This window comes from Talpa occidentalis, unplaced genomic scaffold (assembly GCF_014898055.3).
Source record: "Talpa occidentalis isolate TD23 unplaced genomic scaffold, MPIMG_talOcc4v2.1 talOcc4.7, whole genome shotgun sequence".
NCBI lineage: Eukaryota > Metazoa > Chordata > Mammalia > Eulipotyphla > Talpidae > Talpa > Talpa occidentalis.
In genome coordinates, this window is record NW_023605083.1 from 101,003,750 (window position 1) to 101,031,733 (window position 27,984).

Sequence of the window (27,984 nt, forward strand, 5' to 3'; positions counted from 1 at the left end):
CTGTACCATGGGCAAGGTGGAGGGAGGTGACCCTGGCACAGCCACCAAAACAGTAGCTTTGGGAGCACATGAGACCCAGAGCACCTCTGTTCCTGTTCTCAGGTAGCGGCTTGGAATTTACCTTGCCGGCCCTTGCTGTCCAGGGGAGACATGAAGGCATTCAGCACGCCCTGTGTTGCCCTAGAAAGCACATGGTCTATGGGAGCCGCAAATCTGGGCTTATGTCCCAGCCCAGCTCTGACACATTGTTTTGACCTTGGCCTGGGTTGCTTCTCTTTGTGGCCTCAGTTTTCTGATCTGAGCAGTGAGTGGGTCAGTGTGGGGGCCTCTGGAATAGGCAGGGTCATGGAAAGGAGCCATCTGCCTTGTGTTGGGTCCTTGCTTTCATCCTTGTATTTCTCCCCACAAGTGCCCCCTTCAGTGTTAGTGTCCTACTACACAGTTGGGGAAGCTGAGGCTGAGAAGGGCCAAGCTTGCCTGTGCATATCCCGCTGCTCTCTACCCTGCCCTTTCTGGCCATGGATCATGGGCTGCGCTGTGAGTGATGCCCACCAAGACCCAACCCAGTGTTTTGCTCTGGCCATGGGTCCCCAACCTCCTTCTGCTGCAAGCCTCCTGAAGCCACCCTGTGGAGGGTGCCTATGTGCCAACATGACAGTTGGGGGAAATTGAGGCTCAGCAGAGCTGGGACCTGAAAGGAGCTTTGTCTGCCCCAGATGCACCCACCAAGGTTAAGTGCCACAGGTGGGGATGGAGGCTGTGCAGGTTCTTCGGGCTGTTGGAATAAAGCACCACACGTGGGCTTAAACAACAGACACTGTCTTGTAGTTCTGGAGGCTGGAAGCCCAAGATCAAAGTGTCAACAAGGCTGCTGGCTCCTTTTGAGATGTCAGGGAAGGATCTTTCCAGGCCTCCTTGGCTTGCACATCGTCTTCCCTCTGTGCCTGCTTGTGTCCAAAATTTCCCCTTTTTTAAGACTCCATTATGTAGGATTAGGGTACACCCTAATGACCTCATTTTAACTTAGTCACCTCGGGGAAGGCCCTATTTCATAATAAGGCCACATTCTGAGAGACTATAGCTTTGACTTCAATGCACGAATTTCCAGGAGACAAACCTCAGCCTGTAATAGAAATCCAGGACATAGCACTTCTGTACAGGGTGCCTCAGGATGGGCATCCTGAGTCTTGGTGCAAACCTTGGCTGCTCAGACGTGATCCACCTGAGGTGGGTGCTCAGTGGCCATCCGCTGGGTGCCCTGTGTGGTCAGGTCACAATGGATCGATCAGGTTCCTCGAAGGTGCACTCTTTTCTCGGGCAGCCGTGGGGTGACTGCCCATGGGCAGCTTCCAGGAGGGCTGGCAGAGCGTGGTTACTTCCATCCCGGGTGGGCACATCATCTGGGTGCCCAGGAGGTCTTGGGATCCTGGCATGGCACTGATCACACTGACCCTCAGGTATCTGTGTCTGTGTCTGGGGTCCCTCTAAGGCAGGGGACCTGAGTCATCTCTGTCCAGCCTACGGGGAATCCAGGGGACTCTGATTAACTGAGCATGGATTTGATGCCTCACTTTCTCTCTCTTTTAGCAAAGTCCAAGAGGAAGAAGGATTTACGGATATCCTGTGTGTCTAAGCCACCCACACCCAACCCCACGTGAGTTTGCCTCAGTTTCTCCCTGGTTCAGCATGGAGGGGCTTCTGGAAGAGGCCCCAATGGAGGGGAGCAGGCAGGGGCAGCAGTGGCACGGTGGCATGGGGACTCACAGGCACTGCATAGCTATGCTCTGTCCTCTCACCATCTCAGAATGGAAGGGCGAGGCCCTGGCACATCCTGTGACACTGAGTGCCTGTCACAGCAGATGCTCAGTGTCTGATGAGATGAGGAGTAGCAGACATGTCCCTCCGGCTACCTTGACTCAGGCATCATGAAGGGCTAGTGTGGGGTGTGGATGGAGCCAGGAGCCCAGACTGGATTGCTCCTTCTGTTGGGGGAAGGGTTAGTTCACTCTGAGGCTCACAGGATCTGCTTTCTCCCCCAGACCTCCCCGGAACCTGGATTCCCGGACCTTCATCACCATTGGAGACAGGGTAGGCACTCTCCACGTACCCTGAGCAGGGCCATTGAGTTTCGGAGCCTCGGTGTCTTCTTTGATAAGTGGGCAAAGCTAATCCCGGAGGCCATGGGAGGTGGCTGAGGTGGTGGACATAGCTGGGCTTTGGAGCGCTGCTTCCTGGATGCTGTAGAACCCTGTGCATTGCCTCTCTGACCCTCATGTCTAGAATAGGGACAGTGGCCAATCTTGTGGGATCTGGTGAGCCAGAGCTGGCATAAAATCTCCCAGCCTCAGAGTATGGATCATGGAGCCACCTGTCCCTGTATCACCTATAGGAACAGAGTGTTGAATGTACCCTGGCCTTACCTAGACCTGGAGCAAACCCTGTGCCTTGTGTCCAGGAAGCTGCATTGCACATGTGTCTCCAGTGGATACCAGTGACTGAGAATCCTGCTCGGGCACCATGCATCACTTACAGGACAGTCCCAGGGTCTCTAGGCAGAGACCCCACTGTAGGGCCTTCTCCCAGGCTTCTGTCTCTTCCCTAACACCACTGTTAGATGTCCCATTTGTCAACTTACATGTTGCTTTTCTGTCTGCCTCTTGTAATAGAGAGCAGGATGGAGAGCAGGCTGTCCAGGGCTATACTGCTCCCTGTGAGTGGACCCTGTGAGTCCAAGACTCTAGTTCTGTTTTCTCTGCATCCCCAGTACCTAAAAAAGGGAATTTCACATGGTAGGTGCTCAACAAATAGTGAATGAATGAATGATTCAGTCAGTCCCCTGAGTGGGGTGTGGAGGAGGGACAGTGCACCTCTAGGGATTCTGTGCTGGTTGGGGCATTCACAAGTCCTCTTGTTTATACCTCATAACAGCCCCTGGACATTGGTGCTGTGCTTGTTTTATAGCGGCAACATGAGGCTCAGAGAGGTTGAGTGATGTGTCCCCAGGTCACACAGTAGGAAGTAGCTTGTGCAGGATTTGAGCCCAAGTCTGACTGATTGGCTCTCCTTTCTTTCTGCTGCCCCAGCTGTCTCCATGGGACCAAGTGTGAGGGCTGGTTTCTGACTTGCCCGCCATCAACCCCCTCTTTTTTCTGTCCCCTAAGAACTTTGAGGTGGAGGCTGATGACCTGGTGACCATATCAGAGCTGGGCCGTGGAGCCTATGGGGTGGTGGAGAAGGTGCGGCATGCCCAGAGTGGAACCATCATGGCTGTTAAGGTAAGCATGGCCTCACCCTGCCCCAGCCCCATCTGTCCAGAGAGCCCTGGCTTGGGGGACACTGTGGGATTGCCTGGAGGAGGTGTGTGGGCTGAGCCTACCTGTGGTGTCCCTCAGCTCCTGGCCTGTTCATATAAAAGATGGGGGTGGGGTGGTTCGCCCTGTGCCTCTTGGCATCTGAGTTGCAACCTTCTTCCTTGCAGCGGATCCGGGCCACCGTGAACTCGCAGGAGCAGAAGCGTCTGCTCATGGACTTGGACGTCAACATGCGCACAGTCGACTGCTTCTATACTGTCACGTTTTATGGGGCCCTCTTCAGAGAGGTGCGGCCCTGGCTGAAGGGTGGGAGGTGGGTGCTGGTCTGGGAGCTCAAACAGTCCCCGACCTGCCTTGTATCTGCAAACCTGCCCCCTCTGTCTAGCCTGCAGCCCTGACTTATTCCAGGCACTTGAGAGCTCAGGCCCAGGATTTCCTGCAGGTTGGAGCTCAGAGCAGGTATGGGGTGGAAGTGGGTGAGCGTTGGACTTGGTCCACTGAGAGGACTGAATGCAGGGTGAGAGAGGAGTCAAGGGTGATATCAGGGAGGGTGGCCTTCAGAGTGAGAAGATGGGTGCCTGCTGACTTGACTCAGGTGTCATGAAGGGCTAGTGTGGGGTGTGGATGGAGCCAGGAGCACAGGGTGGATATGCTGGTTTTATATGTTGATTTGCTACCTACACACCAGGGCTCCCTTTGCCTGTGCTCACTTCCTCAGCACTTACTTGTTCCCTGAGTTAGCTGGGTGCAGGGACTCCAGAGGTGAGTCAGCGCTTTGTCACCTACTTATCTGATTGGCTGAGTACCAACTGTGTGCCAGGAGCACTGTCATTGGTGCTGGGTTGACAGAGGCACACCTGGGCCTCGCCTGGGTCAGCACTGTCAGGAAACTCAGGTGCCTTTGCTACCCCAAGGAGAGGCCACACCCAGCCTTTCGGATGGCTGTCTTGAGGGTACACAGGATATTGCTGGGGAACAGAGGGCAGGAACTGGCAAGAGCATTGCAGATGGAGGAGGGACCCACCCCAGATCAGAGCTGGGATGAGCCCCGTGTATTGGGGCTGTAGGAGCTGAGGCAGGAGGGGTCCACAGGGCTGCATCAATATGCTGAGACCGGATCCTGAAAGCCCTTGTTGGAGGGACCTTGTCACGTGTGAATTTTAGTCATTTCTCTGTAGAAACTGCTGTGGAATTAGGGATCAGATGGGGGAGACCAGAGGTGATAAAGCAAGGGAGCCTGGTTCATGGACTTAGCAATTCAGATAAGGCTGGAAGGGAGAGGCAGGCAGAATGAGAGATTTGGGGGGCAGAGTGGGAGGAGCTGACATCTCAGAAGATACCTCTGCCTGATGGGGTAGTAAATGTGTTTGAGAGGCCTTGTGGGTGCAGGAAGAAACAGGCACCAGGGCAGACCATTTGAGCATAGCTGCAGCTCTGGGTGACCCAGGATGACTTGTGGGTGTCCCCCATAGGGAGATGTGTGGATTTGTATGGAGCTCATGGACACGTCCCTGGACAAGTTTTACCGGAAGGTGTTGGATAAGAACATGACGATTCCAGAGGACATTCTGGGGGAGATCGCTGTGTCTGTAAGTAGCCTCGGGCTGGACAGGGTTGTGGTTTCCATTATGAAGCCCGTGCCTCGGCCCTGCTGCAGCCAGCACTGAGTCTGACCTGATGCTGGTCTCTTGGGCAGGGCTGAGCCCCAGTGTGATCCTGAACCTGGGGACTATCCCCAGAGGTCCAGCTTCCTTACCCTGGACCTGATCATCTTGCTGAGGAGACCCTAAAACCACAAAGATTTGGCAGATTCAGGGGCGCTAGGTCTTCACATGTAACTCCCAAAAAGAATTTCATAGTTTCATCATATTAAAACTGTCCTGTGGGAGCTCACAGAGGTATAATAAGCTAAGTTGGGGAAAAAGTTAGTGTCCAAAATGCTCACCTTTTGAAGATAAACACATGCAATTTGCAGCAATGTGGATGGAGCTGGAAGGGATCATGCTCAGTGAAATAAGCCAGAAAGAAAATGAAAAATACCAGATAGTCTCACTCATAGCAGGAAACTAGAAAACCTAAATAAGGGACCAGGGAAAAGAATAACTATGAGAAAGAAAAAATCAAAATCAACAAACAACTATGAACCAGAGACACACTAATGGGGGGGGGCAGGGAAAGAAGGGATAGAAGGGATTGGGGTCAAAATAAGGGGGTTGCAATTGTACAGGGAATATAAAAATAAAATTTAAAAAAAAACCAAAAAAACCCAAAATGCTCACCTTTTGAGGTTGAACGTTCCTAGAGGAGGGCAGCAACCCTTGGCTCGAGCACCTAGTAGTCAGAACCAAATAGGAAATGGAATCAGTTATAACAGTGGTTCTCCAAGCTGACTGCATTGGGGAGCATTTAAAACATACCCATGCGGGAGTATTCAGTCAGCACCTTTGGGATTATTGCTCAGGCTCCATCAGTGTGTCTTCCTGAAGGAAATGACTCCAAGCATGTAGGCTGCTGGCTCTGCTTAGGGGAGGGATGAAGTGACAGGGAACCGCAGAAGGACTGTTTTGTATCCAGGAGTCTGGTAGGGGGTGCTGATGCCCGCTCTGGGGCTCACAAGTCTAGGATTTTGCCAGGGGTCTTGGGTGGATACATCGTATTCCTAGTATAGTTTTGGGCATGAGACCCTGGCCACTTGGGTGGGAATGAAGGAGCAGTTGTGTGTGTTGGCACAGGGCTGCCAGGACACAGGGCTGAGTGCTGGCATGTGGGCAGAAACCTTGGGTAATAAGGGTGTATATGTAGGAGAGAAGACAGGTGGACATGGTCGGGATGGGACAGGGATTGGGGGCTGTCTTACGGCCATGTTGATGATGCAGCTGGGTTTACATCTGTCCTGTCTGTCTCTTCCCATCCCAACACTAGATCGTGAGGGCCCTGGAGCACCTGCACAGCAAGCTGTCTGTGATCCACAGAGGTCAGTGCCTGGCCTGTTTAGGGGAAGGTTTGCAGGGGCAGAAACAGAAGACTCACACACGTGGACTTACCTGGGTCTGCTTGGTGGGAGGATGAGATTTCAAGATGAGTCCATTGAAGCTCAGGGTGATGAGCTGTGCCAGGCCTGAGGGGTCCAAAGCCCTGCCTGCTTCCCAGTCCAACCACTTCTGACTTCTCCAGGCCACTATCTTGGTCTGCTCCCAGTCCAGCCTCCACCTTTAGGTTTGCTGGTCCTTGGAGCCAGGACTGAATTGGCTTTTGTTATGGGAAGGCTGACTAGTTTTGTTTGACATGTAGTTTACGTGTTGTGAAATGAAATGTACAATTTGGTGAATCTGATCACAGTTTATATAATCCGTCCCTGAGAGATGCAGGATGTTTCCACTCCAGAAAGTTTCCTTAGTCCTCCCTGGTCTATCTCTGTCCCCCGACCATACCTCTGATTTTTCCACAGTAGGTTGGTTTTGCTTGTTCTTCAGCTTCACACGTACGATTCACAGCATGTATGTGCTCTCTGTCCAGCCTCTTTCCTCTGACCTAGTACTTAAGAGATGCAGTGGGTTGTGTATGTCCATGTTCTTTCATTTTCCATGCTGAGCAGTTCACTTACCCAGATACACTACTATTTAGAGAGTTAATTAGACTAAGAGTCCTTTGACCACTTGGTGGTGTCCCAGCCTCTGCTCCAGGTCACCTCTGTTTGCATTTTGGCCTGGAATCTTCTGTTCCATCTGTGTATTTATATCCATACTTCTAGCCCCATCGAATGCATGTGTAGTGCATGTGTTTTGGGTGTGCGTTTGCGGGAAGATTCCCTGCTGTACGCCCTGCCTGCCTCCTGCTCTGTTGTGGAGCAGACTCAGTGTTCACATCAGATCTGCCTCCTGTGTTTTAGCTGCTGGACTTTCTGGCTAAACCTGCCCATCCTCAGTGTGGACACTTGGATGGTTTCTAGATTCTCATCCAGTTATGCCCCGACCCTCCAGTCAGGGAGGACCCCAGAGAACAGGTTATATAGGAGGTGGAGTCTGGCCTCCCTGTGAGTCTGCACAATTGGGACTTGCCTTGCCCTCTGGACCTCATATCCAGAGTGCTGCTGGTGGAGAGTCTCAGGCCTGGGATAGAGCACCGAGCCCTGACTTCCTTCCCCACTCTTGGCTAGTGGCTGGAGTTCCCTGGGCTGCACCACCCTAACTGCGTGACCTCAGTCTCCCTTATAACCCCCTGAGCCAGGGGGCTTGGGAGGAGCTAGCAGGCCTCTGGGGGGCTCCACAGCTGGGAGCTGAAAAAAGTGGATCTGTCCTTGCAGATGTGAAGCCATCCAACGTCCTCATCAACAAGGAGGGCCACGTGAAGATGTGCGACTTTGGGATCAGCGGCTACTTGGTGGATTCTGTGGCCAAGACGATGGATGCTGGCTGCAAGCCCTACATGGCTGTGAGTGGTCCCTGAGGAGAAACTGCCAGGCCTTGGCCACCCTGGCGTGTCTTCTGTCTGTGAGGGCATGGCCTCCCTAGTCTCCACATTTCCTGCCATAGAGGGGCAACCTGCTGCCCAGCCTGCCCAACAGCTTCCTTTCATCTGTTGTTAATGGCACCTCCAGAAAACCCCTTTGGATGAATAATTTTGTGGTTAAAATTAGTAGAGGTAACTGTGAAGTTTGTGCAAGATGCGGCCCCTCCCCAGTGTCCTGAGGTGGGGACACCCCACCAACCTTCCTTTCTGGGAGAGGGTAGCTGCGAGGCAAGATTTGGGTCATCAGCACAGAAACCTGGCCCTCTCTGCCCTCAGTTTCCTCATGTGTGCCATGGGGAGGTGGGACAGGATGACCCCTCAATGTTGGGGTGGAGGAGGCAAGATCTGGCTGGGGAAGATTTGGGTTTCTTCTCTGAGGTTGGGTACTGATGCCTCTCTGTTTCCTGTTACAGCCAGAGAGAATCAACCCTGAGCTGAACCAGAAGGGCTACAATGTCAAGTCTGACGTCTGGAGCCTCGGGATCACCATGGTACCACCTGGGGCAGGGCTGACTCTGCTGGTCAGGTGGGGCCAAGGGGCTGTGCCTGGGTCCCTGAGGTTTTGGGGAGTGTCAGATAGTTTAGACCCTGGAAAAATGTGTTGGCTCCAAAATCTGAGAAGAAAATGTGTCCTTAATAGTGATATTTAAGGGGATGCTACAGGGAACATTGTATTCTTCAGGGGTGAGGTGTGGCCCTCACAGCAATTCTCACATCTGTGGTAATCTATGTGATGTGTGTTTGGAAATCACAGCCAGTGCACTTGCAGTGAGCCCCTGTATGCAAATGATTTCAAAGGCAAAATGGTATGGACCTTCACAATTTTTTTCACCGCAAGAAGTATATTGTCTTAGGTCCCAGGTGTAGTGGGAGAGGTGGGGCTCTACTTCTGGGCCTTTGGGGGCAGGTTCTGGCCCCCAGCCAGCTGCAGTGGGTGCCTCTGAGATTCAGGGGTAGGACTGGGCTTGTATGCCTCTTGTTCTTTCTAGAACTTCCCAGCAGCACCCCCTTGCCCCCCCCCCCAACTGCCAACCTGGGCCAGGGCTCCCCAAGGTATGGGCCTGGGTTGTTAGTTATGTAGAACATAGTATAAGTGCTATGTAAGGATGGACTGGAGGGAACCACTGGGATACCAGTCCCCCAACCTGTGCTAGAAGCTGTACATGAGATCTGGGCACCTGGGAATCATTGCTATCTAGCCCCCAGCATGGGAGAACCCAAGTGACACAGCCTGAGTGGCCATTGGCCCCCCCACCACACCCCCATGATCAAGACTGATAGGGGAGTGTCAGGGTAGATCTATTCTTGATATTTTCACGGTGTCAGCACACTCCCTGTCCCAGTGCCTCTGGCTTCTTGGTGTTGTTGGGGTACGTCAGTAATCCCAGTCAGTGACATACATGGTGGGAAGGGGTCTGTAAAAAGGTCCTGAGGGGTGGGGCCGGCTCTGGGGTGGGCATAGCAGCACAGAACTTCCTCATAGCATGGTGGTATCAGGGTGGTGGACATATTTATGGGGGCCCCTCCACCAGGAGAGGGCTCAGAGGTGTGAGGCTCCGACTGGACTTCCACCTCATTGTGTTGGTCAGAGCTAGTCACAGTCAAAGGGAAGTTTCCAGGGAAGATAGACTGGCAGGCGCACTTGGGAGAAGGCTGCTCTGGCCTAGGAGATAGCTCCCTTAGTACTGGTTAACTTCCCCCCACAGGTTACAAAAGTAACAATATAAGCACAGGCAATAGAAACACATATTAAACAATGTAAATACAATATAAAAACACAGAAGAAACTAAAAGGGGAAAAACCCCATAGTTGTTCCTCTCAAAGACATATGCCCTATCCTCCCTGTTGTCAGCTGCCAACATTATAAATTTCCACTAGACTTTTTAAAAAACATATAATTTTTTATTTTTTCTTTTCCAGTAAGCATCATATCATCCATATTTCTCTGGGTTGTTGTAATCTCCTGTAGGCGTCTCTCTTCTAAAGACTACCGTCATCTGCTGCCATCTATTGCCATCTACCACCTAGTCCCCACTCTGGTTGTGTCTGATTTTTTCTTTCAGTGTGAAATCCCTCCCTCTCTTGGGAGTGAGGGTCTGGGAAAGCCCTGAGAGGCTTCCAAAGTGAAGCCCCCTTGGGTGGTGCTCTCCTGGCAGTCTCCCTCCAGGTTTGGTGAGTCAACCCTGGGTGGCTGTCAGCAGACCCTTGACTGCAACCAGACTCAGACCCATAAGGGCATGACCCAGCATGGACAAGGAATAAGATCCGGGCAGGCTCTCGGCCTTAATGAGCATCGACCATGTGTGGATCACATGACTGGGGTATGACAGGCTGTGACACAGTCACAGCTGAGCCCTGTGACAGGGCCAGTTCCCTGGCGCTGGGCAGTTTGGCTGCTTCTAACTATTTGCTATTACAGATAACACCACCCCATGCATCTTTGTGCCCAGAAGTAGCTTTTGGTTTTGTTTTTCATCCTTTTGGGCTTTTTAGAAAAATCACCAGGAAAAGCATCACTAGGTCAAGGGTTCAGATACTTTTCTGTTTTCCTGATAATAAATTCTGGTTGGCTGCTGGTTTCTTTGGGTCCCATACAGAGCCTTCACTTCTGCATGATGGAATCATGAAAATTCTAGGAAAGAGTGCCTTGTATTTGCCCTGTGAAAACACAGGCACACGCACACACATATACACACACAGGATGACACCACCCCCACTGCATTGTCAGCTCCTCCATCTGTGGCGTGTGTTTATGTCTTTGCTGGAAAGGGGTCTTTAGCCTAATGGGAAGGCCCTTTCTAGCACAATAATTAGTGATCTGCTCAGGCACTGGTTGCCAACACTTTGCATTTGTTTGAGCTGAGGTCTCTTCCGTTCATTACGGTGATTATGGCCTGTCAGTATGAGGCCTCTGCTATTCCAGGCAGGGGCCTGGGCTGACCTGATTTGGTTTTTTTTTTTTTCCATCTTGAAGTCAAAATTGGAACTCGGAATTTGTCATAAGTTAGCCATTTTTTTCCACAAATGACTTCCAACCAGCTGCAGGTGAGGTTAGTGCCTGGCTTGGGTGCAGAGGCCAAGTGACTCCGATGTCTCTTGGGGAGGTCCAGATCCAGCAGGAGTGATGAGACCACCATGGCCTTGTGTCCTGGGTGTTCAGAAGAAAAAAGTGATAGGGTAGAGCTGGGAAGGCTTTCTGGAGGAAGAGGCGTTGGTGATAGGCCTCATAGGATACTGGTAGGTGAGCAGTTAGGGCTCTACTGAGGAGGGGCTGCAAATGTCATTTACTGATAGGTAGGCTGTTGCTGGAAGTGAAGAATGCCTATGGTTTGTGGGCCTCCTGGTCTAACAGTCCTTCCAGGGTTGGGAGAGATAAGTATATGAGAATCACTTTGTTCCCTTTTGCCTCCTCTGTAACAGTGGCCCAAATAAATGGTGGCAGATGCTTAAGACAGTACAGAGACATTAGGGAGGGGAGTGGCCTGTGGTGAGCAGGAAAGCTGTTATCTATGTGAGGTGCTTTGTGACTGCTGCCTGTGGAAAAGTGACTCAGGGTTATCACCTTCCCTGACTTTTCCAGATTAACTAGAACCTAGGTTTTTATATAAAATCTTTTGAATTCAGATTGTTTGAAAATCTGATGATGTCAAACCAATGACAATTTAGATCTGGCTGGGTCAAAGGAACTTACTACTGGTGTCCCCCTAGTTTTTGTCTTCACTCTATGTCACGTGTCACCGTTGACCTGCCTTGTGGCCCAGCTCTGGACCCTGGACCAGGGTGGCAGGTTTTCAGATGTCCTGCATCCAGCTGTAGAGTTTGAGTGTGTCTTGGAATTGGGGGACCTGACTAATGCCACTGTCCACATTGCAGATTGAGATGGCCATTCTCCGGTTTCCATATGAGTCCTGGGGAACCCCGTTCCAGCAGCTGAAGCAGGTGGTGGAGGAGCCATCCCCCCAGCTCCCAGCTGACCGTTTCTCCCCTGAGTTTGTGGACTTCACTGCACAGTGGTAAGTTTCGAGAGCTTCCCTGCACCCTACTCTGTACCCCTTGTCTTGGCCACATTCTAGCTCCTTCTGGCCCTGTGCCCTTTAACAAATAGCAAAGCATTAAAATATGTAAATTTGACAAACTGTGGTCCTTGGGGGATATTTTAATATAGTCCTAGAAATGAATAGTCTAGGCAGACTGAAAAAGAAAACAAAAGCAAGTGGAAGATTTGAATAGCATAACAAACAAACTTGCTTTCATTGACAGTTAGAACTTTGACCAAATTAAAGATGGCCAGGAGAACCTTCTAAAAGTTAATTGTGTTTGAGGTTGCAAAATAAATTGGGAAAAAGAAAAAAGGCAAATTCACACAGACCATGTACTCTGATCGTAGTTAAGTAAAATACTAAAGAGGAAAAAGCTACATGGAAATAAGTAACTTCTTCTAAAATAACCCTTGGATTACTAATGAGATTTGTAAAATAAAATCACAACTCTCCAATAGTGAGACAATGAGAACATGACGTATCAACAGCTGTGTGTTGTGGACAAAGAGATACTAAGGAAAATTCAGAGCCTTTGTTTCATTATCAGCAAATAAGAAAGACTGAAAATGAATGTGGCAGACAGAGTTATTAGTCATTTTTTAATGTGGGCCTCTCCTCTTCCAGAAACCAGGATAATGATTAAGGATACCAAGTATATGGTTATAAATTGTGCCACTTTAGTGTCATTTCTGTATTAGGACCACTAGGAATTCTGTAGATTATTGTAGAGACAAGACAAGAAAGCTAAGATCCCGAGACACAGAGAGTCAGTCCCAGATTTGTAGTGTGCACCCAAGGCTCCTACTCTGCCCCCGAGAAGAGCCCTGTCCCTTCTTCCTCAGCCTCAAATGCATGTGTTCCCCTTGCTGTCTGGTCATGGGTGAGCCCAGCCTGCAGGGCTGGCGCTCACTCCTCCATGCCAGCCTGCCCCAGCCTGCCCTGTTCTCTCCTAGCTTAAGGAAGAACCCTGCAGAGCGTATGAGCTACCTGGAACTGATGGTAAGTGTGTGGTAGGAACAAATTCCGGGCAGGGGTGGCTCCTAGTACTGATTGATTTAGGGACTTAATCACTCTTGTGCTCCTGGCTCCCTCATCTTCCTCCACACCCACCCCTGTGAAGGCACACACAGGCGGTGCTATGACAGAAGGGGAAGCTGGTGGGAGGGCAGATGGACCATTGTTTTTGAAGGCATCAGGGAAGGCTTCATAGAGGAGATGGCATTTGAACTGTCCTAGAAGGACGGGTTAACCTGCTGATGGCGAGAGTGGAGAGGGCACTCCACATGAAAGCCCTAGCCAGCATCCTGGCACCTGTGGGGAAATGTGTGATGAGTGGCTGGAAGAAGGCTGCAGAAGACCAAGGAGGAAATCTTCAACAGTTTCTCACAAGGACTGCTTTCTGGGGGTGGAGGTCCTCGAGGGATGGGTAGGAGTTTGCCAGGCAGGAGCAGGGTATCCCAGGTGGGAGAGCTCATAGGAGCTAGGCTGGGTTAGGGAGGCAGGAGCATCTCTACTTTGCCCCTCACCATCCATCCAAAGTGAATGCCTTTCCTTATCCCCCCAGGAGCACCCTTTCTTCACCTTGCACAAAACTAAGAAGACAGACATCGCTGCCTTTGTGAAGGAGATCCTGGGAGAGGACTCATAGGGGCCGGGGCCTGGACCCCACTCCGCCCTCCAGAGCCCATGGCCTCCTCTGCCGGGCAGTGCTTGCCCACATCCATAAGCTACTGCCACCTGGCCTTGGGCATCAGGAGGAATCAAGGGGGCTACTCCCGTTCTGCTCAGCAACAGGCCATTGTTCCCAAGTGCCAAAGAAGCAGACCATTGGGGGTCCCCAGCCAGGCCCATGTGGGTCCTGCCAGTGCCTCTCTCCCTGCTGCTCCAAGGACCCCAAGTCTCCAGCCCCCAAGACCCTGGACTTGGAGGGGCCTGGATGACCTTGTCATATGCTGCTGCCCTTGGCAGACAAGGCAGCCGCTGCTGTGTGCAGCCACTGCCTTCACCAGCCCTGGATGCCACCAAGTTGTATATTTTTTTATCTCTTGACTGAATGGACTTTGCACACTTTGGCCCAGGGGGCCCAGCCACACCTCTGTTCCAGCATCAGGGGGCAGGACACAAGAGGGGGATGAGCCATGTGAATTCCCCTGAGATTCCCATTAGGGAGCTACCAGGAGCCACCCAAGGCCTTCACCCCACACTGGCAAACAGGGCTTCTAAGGGACCTGGGTTACAGCCCAGCCCTCCACCTCCAGGGTGTTGTTTCACTTTTTTGTTTTTTTAATTTATCCTTTCAATTTTTTTTTTCCCTTTAGCTTTCTGGGTTTGGCAGTTTTTCTTGCATGGTTTGGAGCTGATCACTTTTCTTCCACCCACTAGGGACCAGCAGGCAGTGACCCGCCCTTTCTGCTCAGGCTGGGATCTAGGGGGATGTACCCAAGGTCTCTGCTCAGAGACGTTCTGGGGAAACGTCCAGCTCACTCTTCTTGGGGGCTGGCGCAACAGGGGCTGTGGACTTGCTTTTTGGTGTTGTTTAAAAAAAAAAAAAGAAAATATATTTTTTGAAGAAAGAAAGGACTGTGCCCGTTCTGGGTCTTATCCCCGATGGGTTCAGACAGTTACCTGATTGCTGTTTTAATTTAGAAAAACAAAAAAAAAAAAAACAAAAAAAAAAAACAAAACAAACATGGGACAAAAGGTTGTGTGAGACTGTATGTCATAGCGACGAGCCCTTCCTCAGGGAAGGTCTGGCTTCTAGAAGGACTTTCTGCCCCTGGGACAGGACCAGAGCAGCATGACCAGGGGATGGGGGCCTAGTGACCTATCAGGCCTTGCACTTGCCAAATCCTTTGACATAGGAGGATCTTAGACTCATGGAGGGCTGTGGTGAGGTTCCAGACTCTCTGCTAGACTGTGGCACTAGCCCAGTCCACCAGTGGGCTACCTGTCTCTCTGTCATTGAAGTGTAGTGATAGCCAGAGGGACAGAGCAATGGTCATGGACCAGACACTACACTCAGGACTTGACACTGTCACCTCATTGAGTGTATTGTTACCTCAGGTTGTTATGTTATCCATAGTTTACAGAGAAAACAGATCCAGAGAGCCAAAGAAATTTGTCCAAAGCTACACGACTTGTAAGATGGAGAAATTGAGGCTTGGGTATATCTCCAAGATAGCAACCCCCTGGAGATAGCTCTGAGGGGAGTAGAGGCAGCTTGAGGAAGGCCCAACCTTGCCAGGGTCCAGTCTGCCTCTGTGATCTTGATGGCCTGGACTGGGGCAGAAACCCTCTGCCATCAGACTGAAGCAGAAGATAATTTATTTGTTCATGTCATAAGAACTGTCTAGCTTCAGGCACAGTTGGATCCAGGTACCTGAAGAACTTGTGTTCACCTTAGCTGTTTTCTCCACCTCAGTTTCATACTTCCCTCATGTGAGCAGACAGAACCTGGTGACTCACACCATCTTAGCAAAGGGCCCAGGTTCCAACTGAAATACTAAGCTCATTACAGCCACAGGGTCAAACATGCAAGAGGGCCTTGACTCAAGGTCTGAGAGTAGGGCCTCCCTAGTTTTCCAGGGAAATTGGGGCAGGTTACCAGAAGAGCACAGATCCCCCTGGGGGTCCATCCGTCCTCTGCCCACCACTCCCACCATCCTCAGTCCAACCTGTCCTCAAATAGACCTGAGTCTGGGACAGACCTCTGCCATTGAAGCCTTCCCTGGTGTGTCACTTAGCTTCTAGGTGCTTTTATGCCCCTTCCTCCATCATGAAGGCTTGTTCTCATCCTCAGGCCTTTGAACTGACTATCCTCTGCCTGGAACCCCTCCTCCCATTCCTGGTCCCCAACATTACTTGCTCAGAGAGGGCTCACCCCACTTGGTACAACAAGCAGTCTAGCTCATTTTTATCTGCTTATCCCGGTAGATTTGACCTGCCACTTCTGTGCCACCAGTGCACTCACCTAGGGAGAGGGCTGGCAAACTTTCCTGAATGAAAGCAAGAATGAATGTCTACCTGAAAGAAAAGATGAGGGAATGAATGGATCCCGAAGTCCTCCATGGCGTGTAGGTGCTTGCATGAGTGTGTGCATGTGTGTGTGTGGATGGGCGGCTTGTGAGTGCGTGCATGCATGCCAGAGCACCCACAAGTCCTACTGGCCCAGAGTACCAGGGGCGTGGCCTCAGTTGCTTCTCCTGCAGCCACCAGGAGGCGGCAGAGCCCCGACTTTGACCCCTTGTCCCCGGAGCCCCGCCCGGTCCCGGAGCATACTACCCCGCCCTCTCCCTACACCCGCATTTGCAGGTCTATAGAACCTGTGTCCTAGGGTGGGGGTCTCTGGTGGGCCGGGAGTTGCGTGGAGCTGGTACCCTCTCAGCTTGGTTCTGTGCTGGCCGCGTGCACCTGCCCCTCCCTCCATGCAAACGCTGATGTTGGGTAAAAGGGCGGGAGGCCTGACTCATCCCCTGATTGACATGAGTGCACAGCCCTCTACAGCTGGCAATGACTCCGCAGCTTACAGAACCGTAAGTTTACAAAGGGCTTTGCAGTGTATGGTCCTCTACGAAACAGTTTACGAAGTCATTTACAATTTGCAAAGCCCTCCATAGGATTACACAACACTTTCTAGTTTACCAAATAGTTTACAGTTTATAAGCATTGGCAAGATTAGAAAGCCCTTCAGCCTTTGCAGATTCCCACATTAGTACAAACACCAATTGTTTTGTACAGTTTCCATTTAGGGGACCCTACAACTTTTACAAAGGGTGTCCAAGGACCCAAGTGGGGAAAGCCAGTGTAGTGTGCAGGTCTTGTTGACATTTAGAGAACATGCCTGGTTTCCAGGCCTTCACAGTTTATACAACCTATGAACTCAGGGAGGGCCCACCACCTTCCTTTTTTTGCCCAGGTGGGTGGGCCCCCTATCCCTAACCCTGTCTGATGTCTGTGCTTTGATGTCAGGGTGCAGTCTGGGACCAGAGCACAGGGTCCAGCCTGGCCCTTTGGCTGAGTGGCATGTCTCCATTTCCCTGCAGGTAGCAGGGTGGGTGCCTAGGGCAGATCTGGGGCTAATGAGTCTCCAGGACTGATAGACAGATGGCAGGGGCCATGGACTTTCTGTTTCAATTATAGCCGTGTCAGCCTCTTCATCAGGTAGCATTAATGATGCAGCATTAAAGATGCAGCATTCATGCCTCTTTGGAGTGGATATTTGGCTTCAAAGGGAGGACTTGGCGGATTCCCTTCTGGAGGTCAGAGAAGGCAGCCTTCCTTGTTAAATATTAGTTCAGCATCTCTTCTTCCAGTATTTTGCTGTGACTTCTCCATCCCCAGATGGTCCACAATACTCACGCCAGCCCATCTCCCCAACTTCTCTCCAGCATTCTCCCCTCAGCAACTTGCATTCAACCATCAGTGCTCAAACATACCAAGCCAGACCTGCCTCAGGGCCTTTGCACTAGCTGTTTTCTCTTCCCTGAAGGCTTCCATCAGCCACATCTCTCCCTACCCACAAAGTGACTTCCTGGCCGGCTCGGGATGTTTTTGCTCACATGCCTCCTCGGAGAGGCCTCCCACCTATCCTGCCACTCAATCCCCTTGCCTGCTCTATTTCCTTCATATTTCTTCATTTACATTCTTGTGCCTCTTGAGACTGGGAGCTCTTCTTGCACTGGGATGTGTGTATCTCTCAGAGCCTGGTGTGAAGGAGGTGTACAATGACAAAGGAAAAAGGGCAGGCACAGGAAATGTGTACTCTGGCCCCAAGGCTGAGCCCAGAATCAAAACAGTGGGGTCTAGAGAGTGGGCCCTGCCACAACTGTGCCAAGTTTTGTGACAAAGTGGGGGTGGGGGTACAGTTCTAATTATTTTTTTAAGACATTTATTTATGTATACAAGAGCTGGGGTACAGGCCAGAGATGCAGGGGGATGAGAGGATTCACCAGAGACAGAGTGGGGAACAGAACAGGCAGATTGAGTGAAATAACACTGCTGAGGGGAGCAGCGGGTGAGACAGGAGAGGTCTACTGTGCATGTGGGTTGCTCCCTGGCTGGCTGGGTATTGAACTCATGCTGCAGAGGCTGCAGATTGCTTCATAGTGCAGTGCTTAACCCAGGAAGGCCCAGTGCAGTTCTAATTATTCTGGGACAACACCGGAAGGACTCCCTAGGAGTGAGGCAACTCCATTATTGGATGGATTGGGGATTCTGCATTAGAGAAGGGAAGTGGCCAGCTGAGGGCCATACAGCAATCAGCACCAACACTGGGAACTGAACACCTGCACAGGGGTCACCCCCACAATGGCTGCCTCACTTTGTGTCTGAGGATAGGGCTTCTGGCATCATTGAGGACAAAAATGGTTCCCAGGAACTGTAATCATGGTTTATTCCCTGGGGAACTCTGACCCCAGGAAGCAGCTGCCTCCACCAGTTTTATCTTGGGGTTACGTCCCTGGCTTCTCCGTGGGCAAGAGTGGTGGCTGAGCAAGTAGGGCCTGTGTCATCTCTGGCTGTTCTGAAGCCTCCACAGTCACACCTCTGCCAGGGGTTGCAGCCTCTGCTTGCATACCTCCTCTGACAGGGAGCTCATTTCTGTCAGACAGGTTTCCTGGAGCCATCTGAGATTCTTCTTGTCCTGATTCTGCTCCCTGGGGCCTGTGACGTGAGGGCTCGTGTGTAAACTCCAGCACACTCTAAATGCTCATTTCTTTGCCTCTTGTGAAATCTGTTTCAAATCCTTTTGGAAACCAGGTGGGAGGGTCTATATATACATCAGCAGTGCTAAGTTTATCATAGTTCGTTTATCCTCATGCCCAGTGCAGTTGGGCTCTCCTGGAGGTTGCAAAGTCTCAAGAAACCTGCCCTGCCCAAGGCTCGCCAGATAGTGAGGTAGAGCCGGGTGGGCCCCCAAACCTAGGAGTCTTGACCACCCCCTACCTGCAACCCAGGCTCTGCCCTGCACAAATTGAACCACCTGCCAAGCTGGGTTTAGCTACATCCACCCCCTCCAGCCTTGCAGAAGCCGTGGGTTGCTCTATTCCTGTCCTGGGCCCGCCTCGTGGCAAGACTAGGGAAGGCAGCAGCAGCTGCGATCTCTGGTTGGGGGTGCACCAGCCCAGGAAGTTCTTTGCTAGCTCCCAAGTCTTCCATTGCTCCCCACTGCCCACAGGATCCAGGGAAAGAAGAACCAGCATGGACACTACAGCTGAGCCATCTGGGTTGTTCTCTGCAGGTTTTGGCACTGTGAAGGTGTTATCTGAGCACCTACTGTGTGCCATGCAGCATTCTGGAACTGAAGCTATAGCAGGACTGAAGCCACGGCTATCCTCTGTGAGCTCAGAGAGGACCTCAGACTCAGCAAAAGCAAACTCACAAATGCTTTAAGCAGTTTCCCACCTTTTTTTTCATGATTGCTCTCTGAGGAGAAACAGCAAATTAAATTTAAATGAATTAATTAAATCATGTAAATTAATTAAGCTTAATTACAGCTAAGCAATTAAATTAATTAATTAATTAAATTATTTAAATTTAATTTCTCCCTAATGAGAGATACAATACTAAGGATTCAGATTTTGTCCTGTAGGGTCACAAATAATTCTAACACTTAAGATTTTTTTTCACTCTCCCAAGGACCAACTTTTGCCTCCCTTGAAAATGCATGACTCCGAGGATTATAAATAGTACTCAGTGCCATGAAAGAAAAGGGGACTAGGAGAGTGGGACCCTTGCTGGGTACTGGTCTTGGGAGACAGCCCACAGCCTCAGCAGACTCCCTGTGAGGGGGCTGAAGGCAAAAGGGGAGGAGGAGTGGAGGTAGCAGGCAGGAACAGCTGTGCAAAGGCCCTGAGGTGGAGCAAGACTTGGTGCCACTGCAGAGAATTAGGGGTTGGGGGCAGATCATATGGATCCTGCAGGCCAAGGCAAGGACTCTAGACTTTATTTTCAGGGCATAAGGGAAATCATCAGAGGGTTTTAAGCAGGGAAGCAGTGTGATCAGATTTACATTAAGAACAATAGTATCACCCTTTCTGAAATGTCATTGCTGCCAGCCAAGGTTTTTTGGCATTCAAAGCCTTGTGGCATGTTCCCAACCCTCATAGAGGTTGCCTACTCCCCATCCCTAGGTCGGATCAAAAACCCTGACATGGATCTCACCCCAGACTGTGTAACCTTGAAGATGTCACATAAACCTTTCGGGGACTGTTAACTCCTCTGCAATCTGGGGCTGCTAACATGACACACTTTTTATCATGCAGGATTGTGGCGAGTTTCCCCCTGAGAGTGTAAAAGTCTGACTTGAGCCTGGCACACAATAGGTGCTCAATTAGTAAACCTGTCTCTCTGGTTCCTGTACCCCCACACTCACCCCCGCCCCCCTTCCTGGGCCTTTCCAGGCCCAGAGTGAATGGGGAGCATCAGGAACCTTGTTCTTTGGGCTCCAAATTTATTCTCCTTCTCATAGTTCGCTTTAAACCCCCCACCCTGGTCAACAACTAGCCATGACCAAGACGGACTTGCCCTTTAACCCTTGGTCTTGGTGGTTGGAGCATCCGTTCTGGGACTGTAAGATTTCACAGGCTTCTGTGGCAGCTCCAGTCACACTGGGTGGCTATTGTTTGAGTCCCAGTCTGCTGCCTACACCAGTTTCTGCTCCCTGGAGGCAGGGTTGACCTAGCATTTATGGAAAGCTTGCTCTGTGCCAGGCACTTTCCATGCACTTTGTGTTGGTTATCACATTGAATGAGGCTGTTTGGTCACCGTCCCCATTTTACTGATGATGAAATGGAGGCACAGAGAAGTTAAACAATCTGTCTAAGTTTGCAGACTTAGGGAAGGGCAGGCCTGAAATCCAAACCCAGGTTGCCAGCTCCAAGGGCTGGTGAACCAGATGGTGCCTGGCCTCCAGGGCTGACTATCAGGGTGGGGTCTGGCCACTGAGCTATTCTTTCCCTTTCAGGTATTGGCCTTTCATCCCTAGAGAGGGTTACTTGAACTAAGTAAATAATATGCCAAAGTCTACCTGGAAAGCTCTACCTTATTTAAATCTTGTTAAAATAAAGAAAGCACTTGGTCTCAAAATACTGGTAAATGCTATTTTCAGAACAAAGAAAGAGAAAGAGCTGGAAAGGGTGGGAGGATCTTGTGCCCTGGGTGGAATGGGCGGAGGAACCATGCTTTCCAGCCATGTGACTGTGGCAGCCCCTCTGTCACTGTGAGGTCAAGTTCTTCCTTAGGAAAATGGGGAGAATGGAAATGCCTACCTCTGCCGAGGAGCTCTCTCTGGGCCAGCATGCGTAAAGATTGTGGTCCTCAGGAGTATCCCTCCCCCAAGGAGAGGGGACCAAGGGTCTGTTCTGTACCATCTCTAGGCTTCCCAAGTTGAAAGGCACACTAGGCACCCCAGAGAGAACTGAGTTGGGAATACCCACTTAATTGGCCCTTTTCCTCCCTGTCTCACTTCCCTATGGGTATTTCCTTGGATTTCCTGCCCTAAATCCTTCTCAGTGTCTGCTACTGAACAACCTAAGAAGCCAGTGCTTCTGAGAATCCTAGTGGGGAAGGTCAGGTTTTAGTCCATAGAGGTGCTCAGTAAATGGAATTGTTATAAGATCTTTCTCCCCTAATAACTTCCCACTGCCACACCCAGCCTAGCTCTCTTGGCTCCCCACAGAATCTGGGGCCTACTTCCAGGTTCTCTCATGGTTTTAGTCTTTTCTATAACATCTCGTTTCTCCTCCCTTCCCCCACCCCTTGTCCACCTGCCTCAGTCCTCCTGTTGGGCTGTGTGGTCTTGGGCAGATTGCCACACTTCTCTGATTTTTATGTTCTCATACCCATAAGCTGGGGCTTGCCAGCAGGGTTTACTGGGCAATCAAACCCTAAGTTTCACTCCTGGTGAAGGACCTGGAAGGACATTGGGCCTCTCAGTTGCTCATTTTGTCAGGGGGGCTAAGGTTGGTGGGAGAAGTTGACAGGGTGGGAACCACAAAGGGCCTGGAAGGCTTCTCATGTGTGGAGCTGAGTTGACCCCTCTCCCAGTGCCTGCAGACCTCTTTATACAGACCCCATGCCTGACACCCCTCCTCCCCCATCTTCCACCTCAACTTTCCTCTATGCTCACTGCTGACCACTTGCATTTTGGACCAGCTTCAGAGAATTGCCCTCAAATCCCCGGAGCTACCTTAACCCCAACCTCCTACCCCACAGCAAACTTGGAGTGCCTGGGAGTCTTTACCCACATCCCAGGGCATTGCCAGCCAACGCTGCAGCAGGAAAGCCAGTATTTTGCCTTAAGCAGCACGAACTCAGGGTGCTGTCTCACTCCCTAGCTCCCTGGGAGCATGCCATGCCAGGAGAATGCACCCTTGCTGGGCTTCTACTCTCTCCTGTTCCCTTACTTCCTCACTGATTTCTGCCAGGAGAACTTCCTTCACAGAGCACTTGCCTCAGGCCCTGCTTCTGGAAGAACCTGAGAGTCAACCTTCTGATGCTGGCTGGGCACACTTCAACAGAGTCAGTTTATTGGTTTGGGCCTAGGTTTGGCTGCTTATTAACTACAACAACAAAACCAAATTGATGACACTTTAAAGCAGATGATTTCTCTCATGGAGCACTCCGAGGGTCTGTGGTCATAGCAACAAATGGCAGCTGCACGGTGCCAGGGCCTCCATTCCTCCCAGATCGCTGCTCTGTTTGACGCCTTTATCCCTGTGACTCAAAATGGTTCCCTGGCACCAAGCCCACAATCTGGGTGGCAGGATGGGGGAAGAGATGGCCCTTGGCCATTTTTTAGTCACATGGTCATGCAGATCTGCAAGGGAGGCTGGGAAATGTAGTCTTTACACAGGCAGCCAGGTACCTGCCCAGGTACCAGGGCTCTGACTGTAGGAGGAGGGAATATTTGTCAGTTCCCATTACAAATAAGGAAATGAAATATTATTTTAAATTTGGAATAAAATTCTTTCACTGAGAATGGACTTTGAGGAAATATGCTGTGGACTCTGTGGGTGTCAGAAGCCTCAGTGTCTTCTGGGTGGGGTTTCAGAGCATCCTGGAGCAAGGAGTTGGGGGGAAAAGATAAGAGTGGCCAGGGAGAGCTGTCTGTGCTGAGATCTTTGCTGTGAAGCCCACCTGTTCCCACAGTTAAATTGATACCCACAGCAGCCTGGCAGGGCTTGCAATCCAGGAAAAGAAACTGATGTCCATGGAATTTGGCCAGACAGGTAGAGGGACAAAACTGGGAGTGTGACAGACACGGCACTGGGATCTGTCAGCTTCCTGAGGACTTTGGAGGAGATTTTGGAAAGACAAATTTCCCCCTCAAGGGGTCAGGGCAGTTTCATTTGAAATATTAATGGGGTGTCCCAGGAGGCTGATAACTGGCTTCCATTCAGTTTCCATACGATTCACCATGGAGTCACGGCAGATGTACAGGTGTGTGTTCCATTCACTCACCATTAAGTCTGAGGTCATGCAGACCAATCTGGTGGCTGCCTAGCAGTCCACGACCTCTGTGACCACGCCTGGCCTGCCTTCACCTAAATGCTCCAGTCATTGGTCATGGCCCCTGACTCCTAGTTCCAGTTCCTGTAACTAACGCTGCCATGGATGTCCTGGAGCTGGCTCTTGGTTGGCCTTCCAGATTTTAGATGCTTTTCCTGGGCACGGATCCCAGAAGTGGGGGTGAGGGGAAGCACATGTGCCTGTAGGGCCACAGTTTCTGCAGCCAAATGGCTTCCCAGCCAGGTCGTGCCAAGTCATCCATCCACCTGGAGAGCCGAGAGAAACCTTCGCCCTTGGGGAATGAAGGCTAATTTGGTTGAATTTTTCTTTAAAGTGCTATGTGTTCCTTGTGGAAATTTTAGAAAATATCGAGCAATTTAAAAAGAGAACTTTCTTATAATTCCATCTGCCAGAATTATTTATGGTTAGCATTTAAAAAAATTTATTTTTATTGAGATATAATTGACATACAACATCAGGTAAGTTCAAGATGTACAGCTTGCATTTTAATTTATGTCCTACCAGCCTTTTTTTGTCTGTGTATGAATTTTTTATTATACAAAAATTTATATACATAAGCCTTTTATTATGTAAGGTCTCAACACATACAAAATGAGGGCAAGTAATGAGCCTTTAGATGCTGAGCACTCAGTTCAGTAGAGATCTCTCATTCCAGTCTCATCTTTTCTTTTCTCCCACCCTCTGCCCCTGCCAAGTTATTGGAACATTCATCCCACTCAATGCAGACATCTTATAATTTCCCCCACAAATATTTCAGAAAGATTGGGGCTTAAAAAACAATGAATATCATTATTTAATACTTTACATGTGATAATCATTCCTTAATGTAAGCAAATATCTACTGGTTGTTCAACTTTAGAATCATCTTGTAAATGTCAAAATGCACACCACATGGTTTGAATCAGGCTCTGAATCAGGTCTCCGAGCCACCCTAACTGATGTACCTCCTAAGTATCTTTCATGGAGGCTGACTCCAAGTTTTCTTTTTATAATTTACTTATTGAAGAATCTGGGTTATTTAGTCCTGTAGAATTTCCCAGTCTTTATATTTCCTGTAAATTGGAAGATGGTATGATTCAGGGTGGACTTTTTATTTTTATTTTTGCAAGAATACTTGGTGGAAAGTTCTGTGTTCTGTGATCCCCTGGCATATATGTGGTGTTGGCAGCTGCTGATGCTTGGTGCCTGGATTCACTTATTTATCAGTGTTTGCAAACTGGTGCTATCCTAACTCTATCATTCTTGCCTCATTATGGGGGGAAGTATTTCTTTTTTTTTTTTTTTGGTAAAGATTTATTTATTTATGCATACAAGTGCTGGGGTACAGGCCAGAGATGCGGGGCGGGGGATGGTGAGAAGATTCACCAGAGACAGAGTGGGGAATAGAACAGGCAGACTGAAATACACTGCTGAGGGGAGCAGTGGGCGAGACAGGAGAGGTCTGCTGCGCCATGTGGGTTGCTCCCTCGCTGGCTGGGGATGGAACTCATGCTGCAGAGGCTGCGGATTTCTACATAGTGTGGTGCTTAGCCCCTTGCGCCACCAGGGAGGCCCAGGAAGTATTTCTATGGAGAGAAAATTCCCCTCACTACTACTTTGCTGGTTTGTAAAGGAAAGGCAGGGTTCTTGCTGGACTGGGTCCTTCTAGCAGTTTTCTACATTAAGCTAGTCTTCCAATGGTATAGGGATTAAAGTAGGGATTAAAAACAATTATGAACTCATGGAGGTTATTATATGAGTTTCAGTAGCTTGCAATAAGTACTCTTGCCGAGGCTCTTCTCAATTAGTAACTATTAAAAAAAACACATAGTTTGTGTGGTATTTGTGAAATGTGGTCACAAATTCTTGGATGTTCATCCCATTGAAATGTTCCTCCCTTTGAATCTGGGAACTTATGGCTGCTTCAGCCATCACCAGGGTGTGGCAAAAGTGATGTTCAGGGACTTCCGAGCTGAGTCTGCAACATCACAGCAATTCCACCTGGTTCACTCTGGAAACTGTTGCCTGGAGTCCTGACTACTTAGAGAATCCTTGCAGGAAAGGCCACGTGTGGGCACACTTGTCTGCAATCCAGCCTTCCAGCTGTCTCCCCAAATACCAGTTGTGTGAGTGAAGTCACCAGGTGTCTTCCAGTAGGGCCATCTCCAATGGGATACCAATGAGTGACCTCTATCCATGCCTTGTGGTCAAGAAAACCCACCAGACTAGCTCTGCCTGAATTCCCAACCTACAAAACCATTTATATAATAAAATGATTGTTTAGCCAACTATTGGGGTAGTTTGTTAAACCGTGACAGAAAACAGATAATCAGATAATCAGAACATTCTTCCTTTTTTATTTCTAATACAAGGCGGTTTGTATTGTGAATGTCCTCTCCTTTATTAGGTAATTGGGAGCACACTACAGTTACTTTTCTCTGCCTTACAATTTTCACTAGACAATATGTTCTGGCCATCACTCCAGAGAGACTGAAAATATAACGTTGGAGTTTCCTTTCTTAGCCAACCTAAAAACCTTTTTTTCTATTAATAGGTGAGTGAAGACCATATAATCAATATATTTAGCCTCAGTTCTGCCTTACTGTTTTATGTTACATTTATATCTTTATAAGTGTTTTGAGCAAATTATCTTTAAACATGGTTTTAATCTCCCTCTCTTTGGCTTTCTTTTGTACTTAGGAGAGTTTCACATTTTTATTCCAGTTGTTACCTTTATATTACTATCTTTAGTCTCCTTTCTTTTGTCTATCGATTCCCTCTATGAGCAGTGTTGAAACTTGCCCCCATCTGTTCCCACAACATCTGATTTGTCTGAGTAGCCTTTTCCTCCCAGGCATAACCGGCAAGGCAACCAATGAGCTTCTACTTTTATATGCTATTCCCATTTTCCTGTCAAATATTTGACAGTTGAACTGCATCATACTCTGCTATATCTGTTGTAATCTCTATTTGGTCTTAAGTGTATAAGTAACTATGTACAAATAACTGTGATATTTATATTTAATGCCAACCATCAGTTCTGTGTTGTTTTTTTTCAGTCATCATGGTTATCTGAAGGCTGTTTTTTAAAAGCATCTTCAGAATGCACTCACAGGAGCAATATTTTTGGAGTTCTGGGATGTTAATAACAGCTTGTTTACAATCTTTATACTTGGAAGTCATTTTGGCTAAATATACTGTCCTTGGCTCATGCTGTACCCTTTTACTATTGTAAATGTGCATTCCTTGGCTTCTGGCAGGAAATGCTGATCTAGGTAAGTCTGACAATCTGATTCTTTGCTTTAGTGATGAGATCTTCTTGCCTAAATTCCCAATGACAAACTATGTTTCTCTGTTGGATATTTTGGGTCAGTTTTTCAGATACTCCATGTTGGTCCAAGTTTCTGTTTATTTCAAGAAAGAATTTTTTTTTTTTAAATTATAGTGTGTAGTCTTTATCCTTTAGCTTTGGTTTCCTTCCTCAGTGACTGCTATTATACATATGTTAGATCTTTTTGCCTGGCCTCCACATAGTCACTCTCTTGAATCCTATTTCTTCTTCCATTTTATTTTGTTTTAAAATTTCCCACTACTTTGTCTTCTAAATTTTCTCATTAAAAATAAATGTGGTTGAAGTAACATTGGTCTATTTAGGCTGAAGGTGTAGAGCATTATATTTCATTATATATTACATTACAATCACCAGCAAAAGTCTAGTTCCACCCACCACTATACAATTGCCCCTTTAACCTCATTTTCCCACCTCCCCAGATCTTCTAAATTCTCTTTAGAGTTTATTTTAACTGAATTTGAAAACTTGTTTGTGTTTATTTTCTCTTAAGTTCCTTCCAGTTTATTCTTCATTCTAAAATGAGTTTTCCCTTTTATTTCTTAGTCTTTCCTCAGTTCTAGCACATCTTTTCTAAGGTTTCCTCATTTTGATTTGTTATTCTTTTGCATCTTTTATTACTTTCTTAATTTATGTTGACTCATTTTTAAATATTAGGACACAGTGTTTATGTTTTGGGGCATGTGTTTGCAGGCATATATTTCTGGAATGCCTTCATTATCTGTAGGGACATTGCTTATTATTCTCATTTAAAAAAAATAACTTTGTATGGGATTTAACCACAGTCTTTTTATGTTGCTTATTTTTCTATGAAATGAGTTTTCTGAACTTTCAAGGGGAGGGGTGGGTCAAAATTGTCTTTCTAGCTTCATAGTTCTATAGTTCCCTCTTCTGTTGTTTTTATGAAATGTTACAAAAAATGGTCTTGTATCTTCTCTTTTATCTAGGCCTTTTTAATTTTTCTTCCCTCCCTCCCTTCCTTCTTTCCTCTTATTCTTTTATTTCTTTTTGTTTTTGTCCCCGTTGTCTCTCTTCTGCCTAATTCAGATTCTATTGTTGGCAGATTCTCATTAGTGTGGGGCCCTGCCTTGGGTGGACTTTTAGTTTATCAGTATTGAGAATTCACAGCATGGCACTGCTCTAGCCGCCCAGACATTCCTGCCGAGGCCTTGCAATCTCCCATACCTGGGAGTGTCTTGTGTTTCCCCTTCAGATTCCCAAATTGCCTGTCGCCTCCAGGCAGAAATTGATCAGATCTGGAGTACC

General features: G+C 49.0%; 1 protein-coding gene across 1 annotated transcript in view; it reads left to right on the forward strand.

Moving 5' to 3' along the window:
- The window catches only part of MAP2K3 (mitogen-activated protein kinase kinase 3), a 39,990-nt gene extending 12,776 nt beyond the window's left edge, over window positions 1–27,214 (forward strand). The window contains exons 2-12 of the mRNA XM_037491472.2: window positions 1,588–1,654; window positions 2,040–2,088; window positions 3,162–3,275; window positions 3,479–3,598; window positions 4,784–4,900; window positions 6,234–6,285; window positions 7,615–7,742; window positions 8,234–8,311; window positions 11,695–11,834; window positions 12,815–12,860; window positions 13,426–27,214. Coding sequence (XP_037347369.1) covers window positions 1,588–1,654; window positions 2,040–2,088; window positions 3,162–3,275; window positions 3,479–3,598; window positions 4,784–4,900; window positions 6,234–6,285; window positions 7,615–7,742; window positions 8,234–8,311; window positions 11,695–11,834; window positions 12,815–12,860; window positions 13,426–13,509 — 995 coding nt within the window. The 3' untranslated portion in view covers window positions 13,510–27,214. The remainder of the gene's footprint in view (window positions 1–1,587; window positions 1,655–2,039; window positions 2,089–3,161; window positions 3,276–3,478; window positions 3,599–4,783; window positions 4,901–6,233; window positions 6,286–7,614; window positions 7,743–8,233; window positions 8,312–11,694; window positions 11,835–12,814; window positions 12,861–13,425) is intronic.
- Window positions 27,215–27,984: the final 770 nt, after the last annotated feature.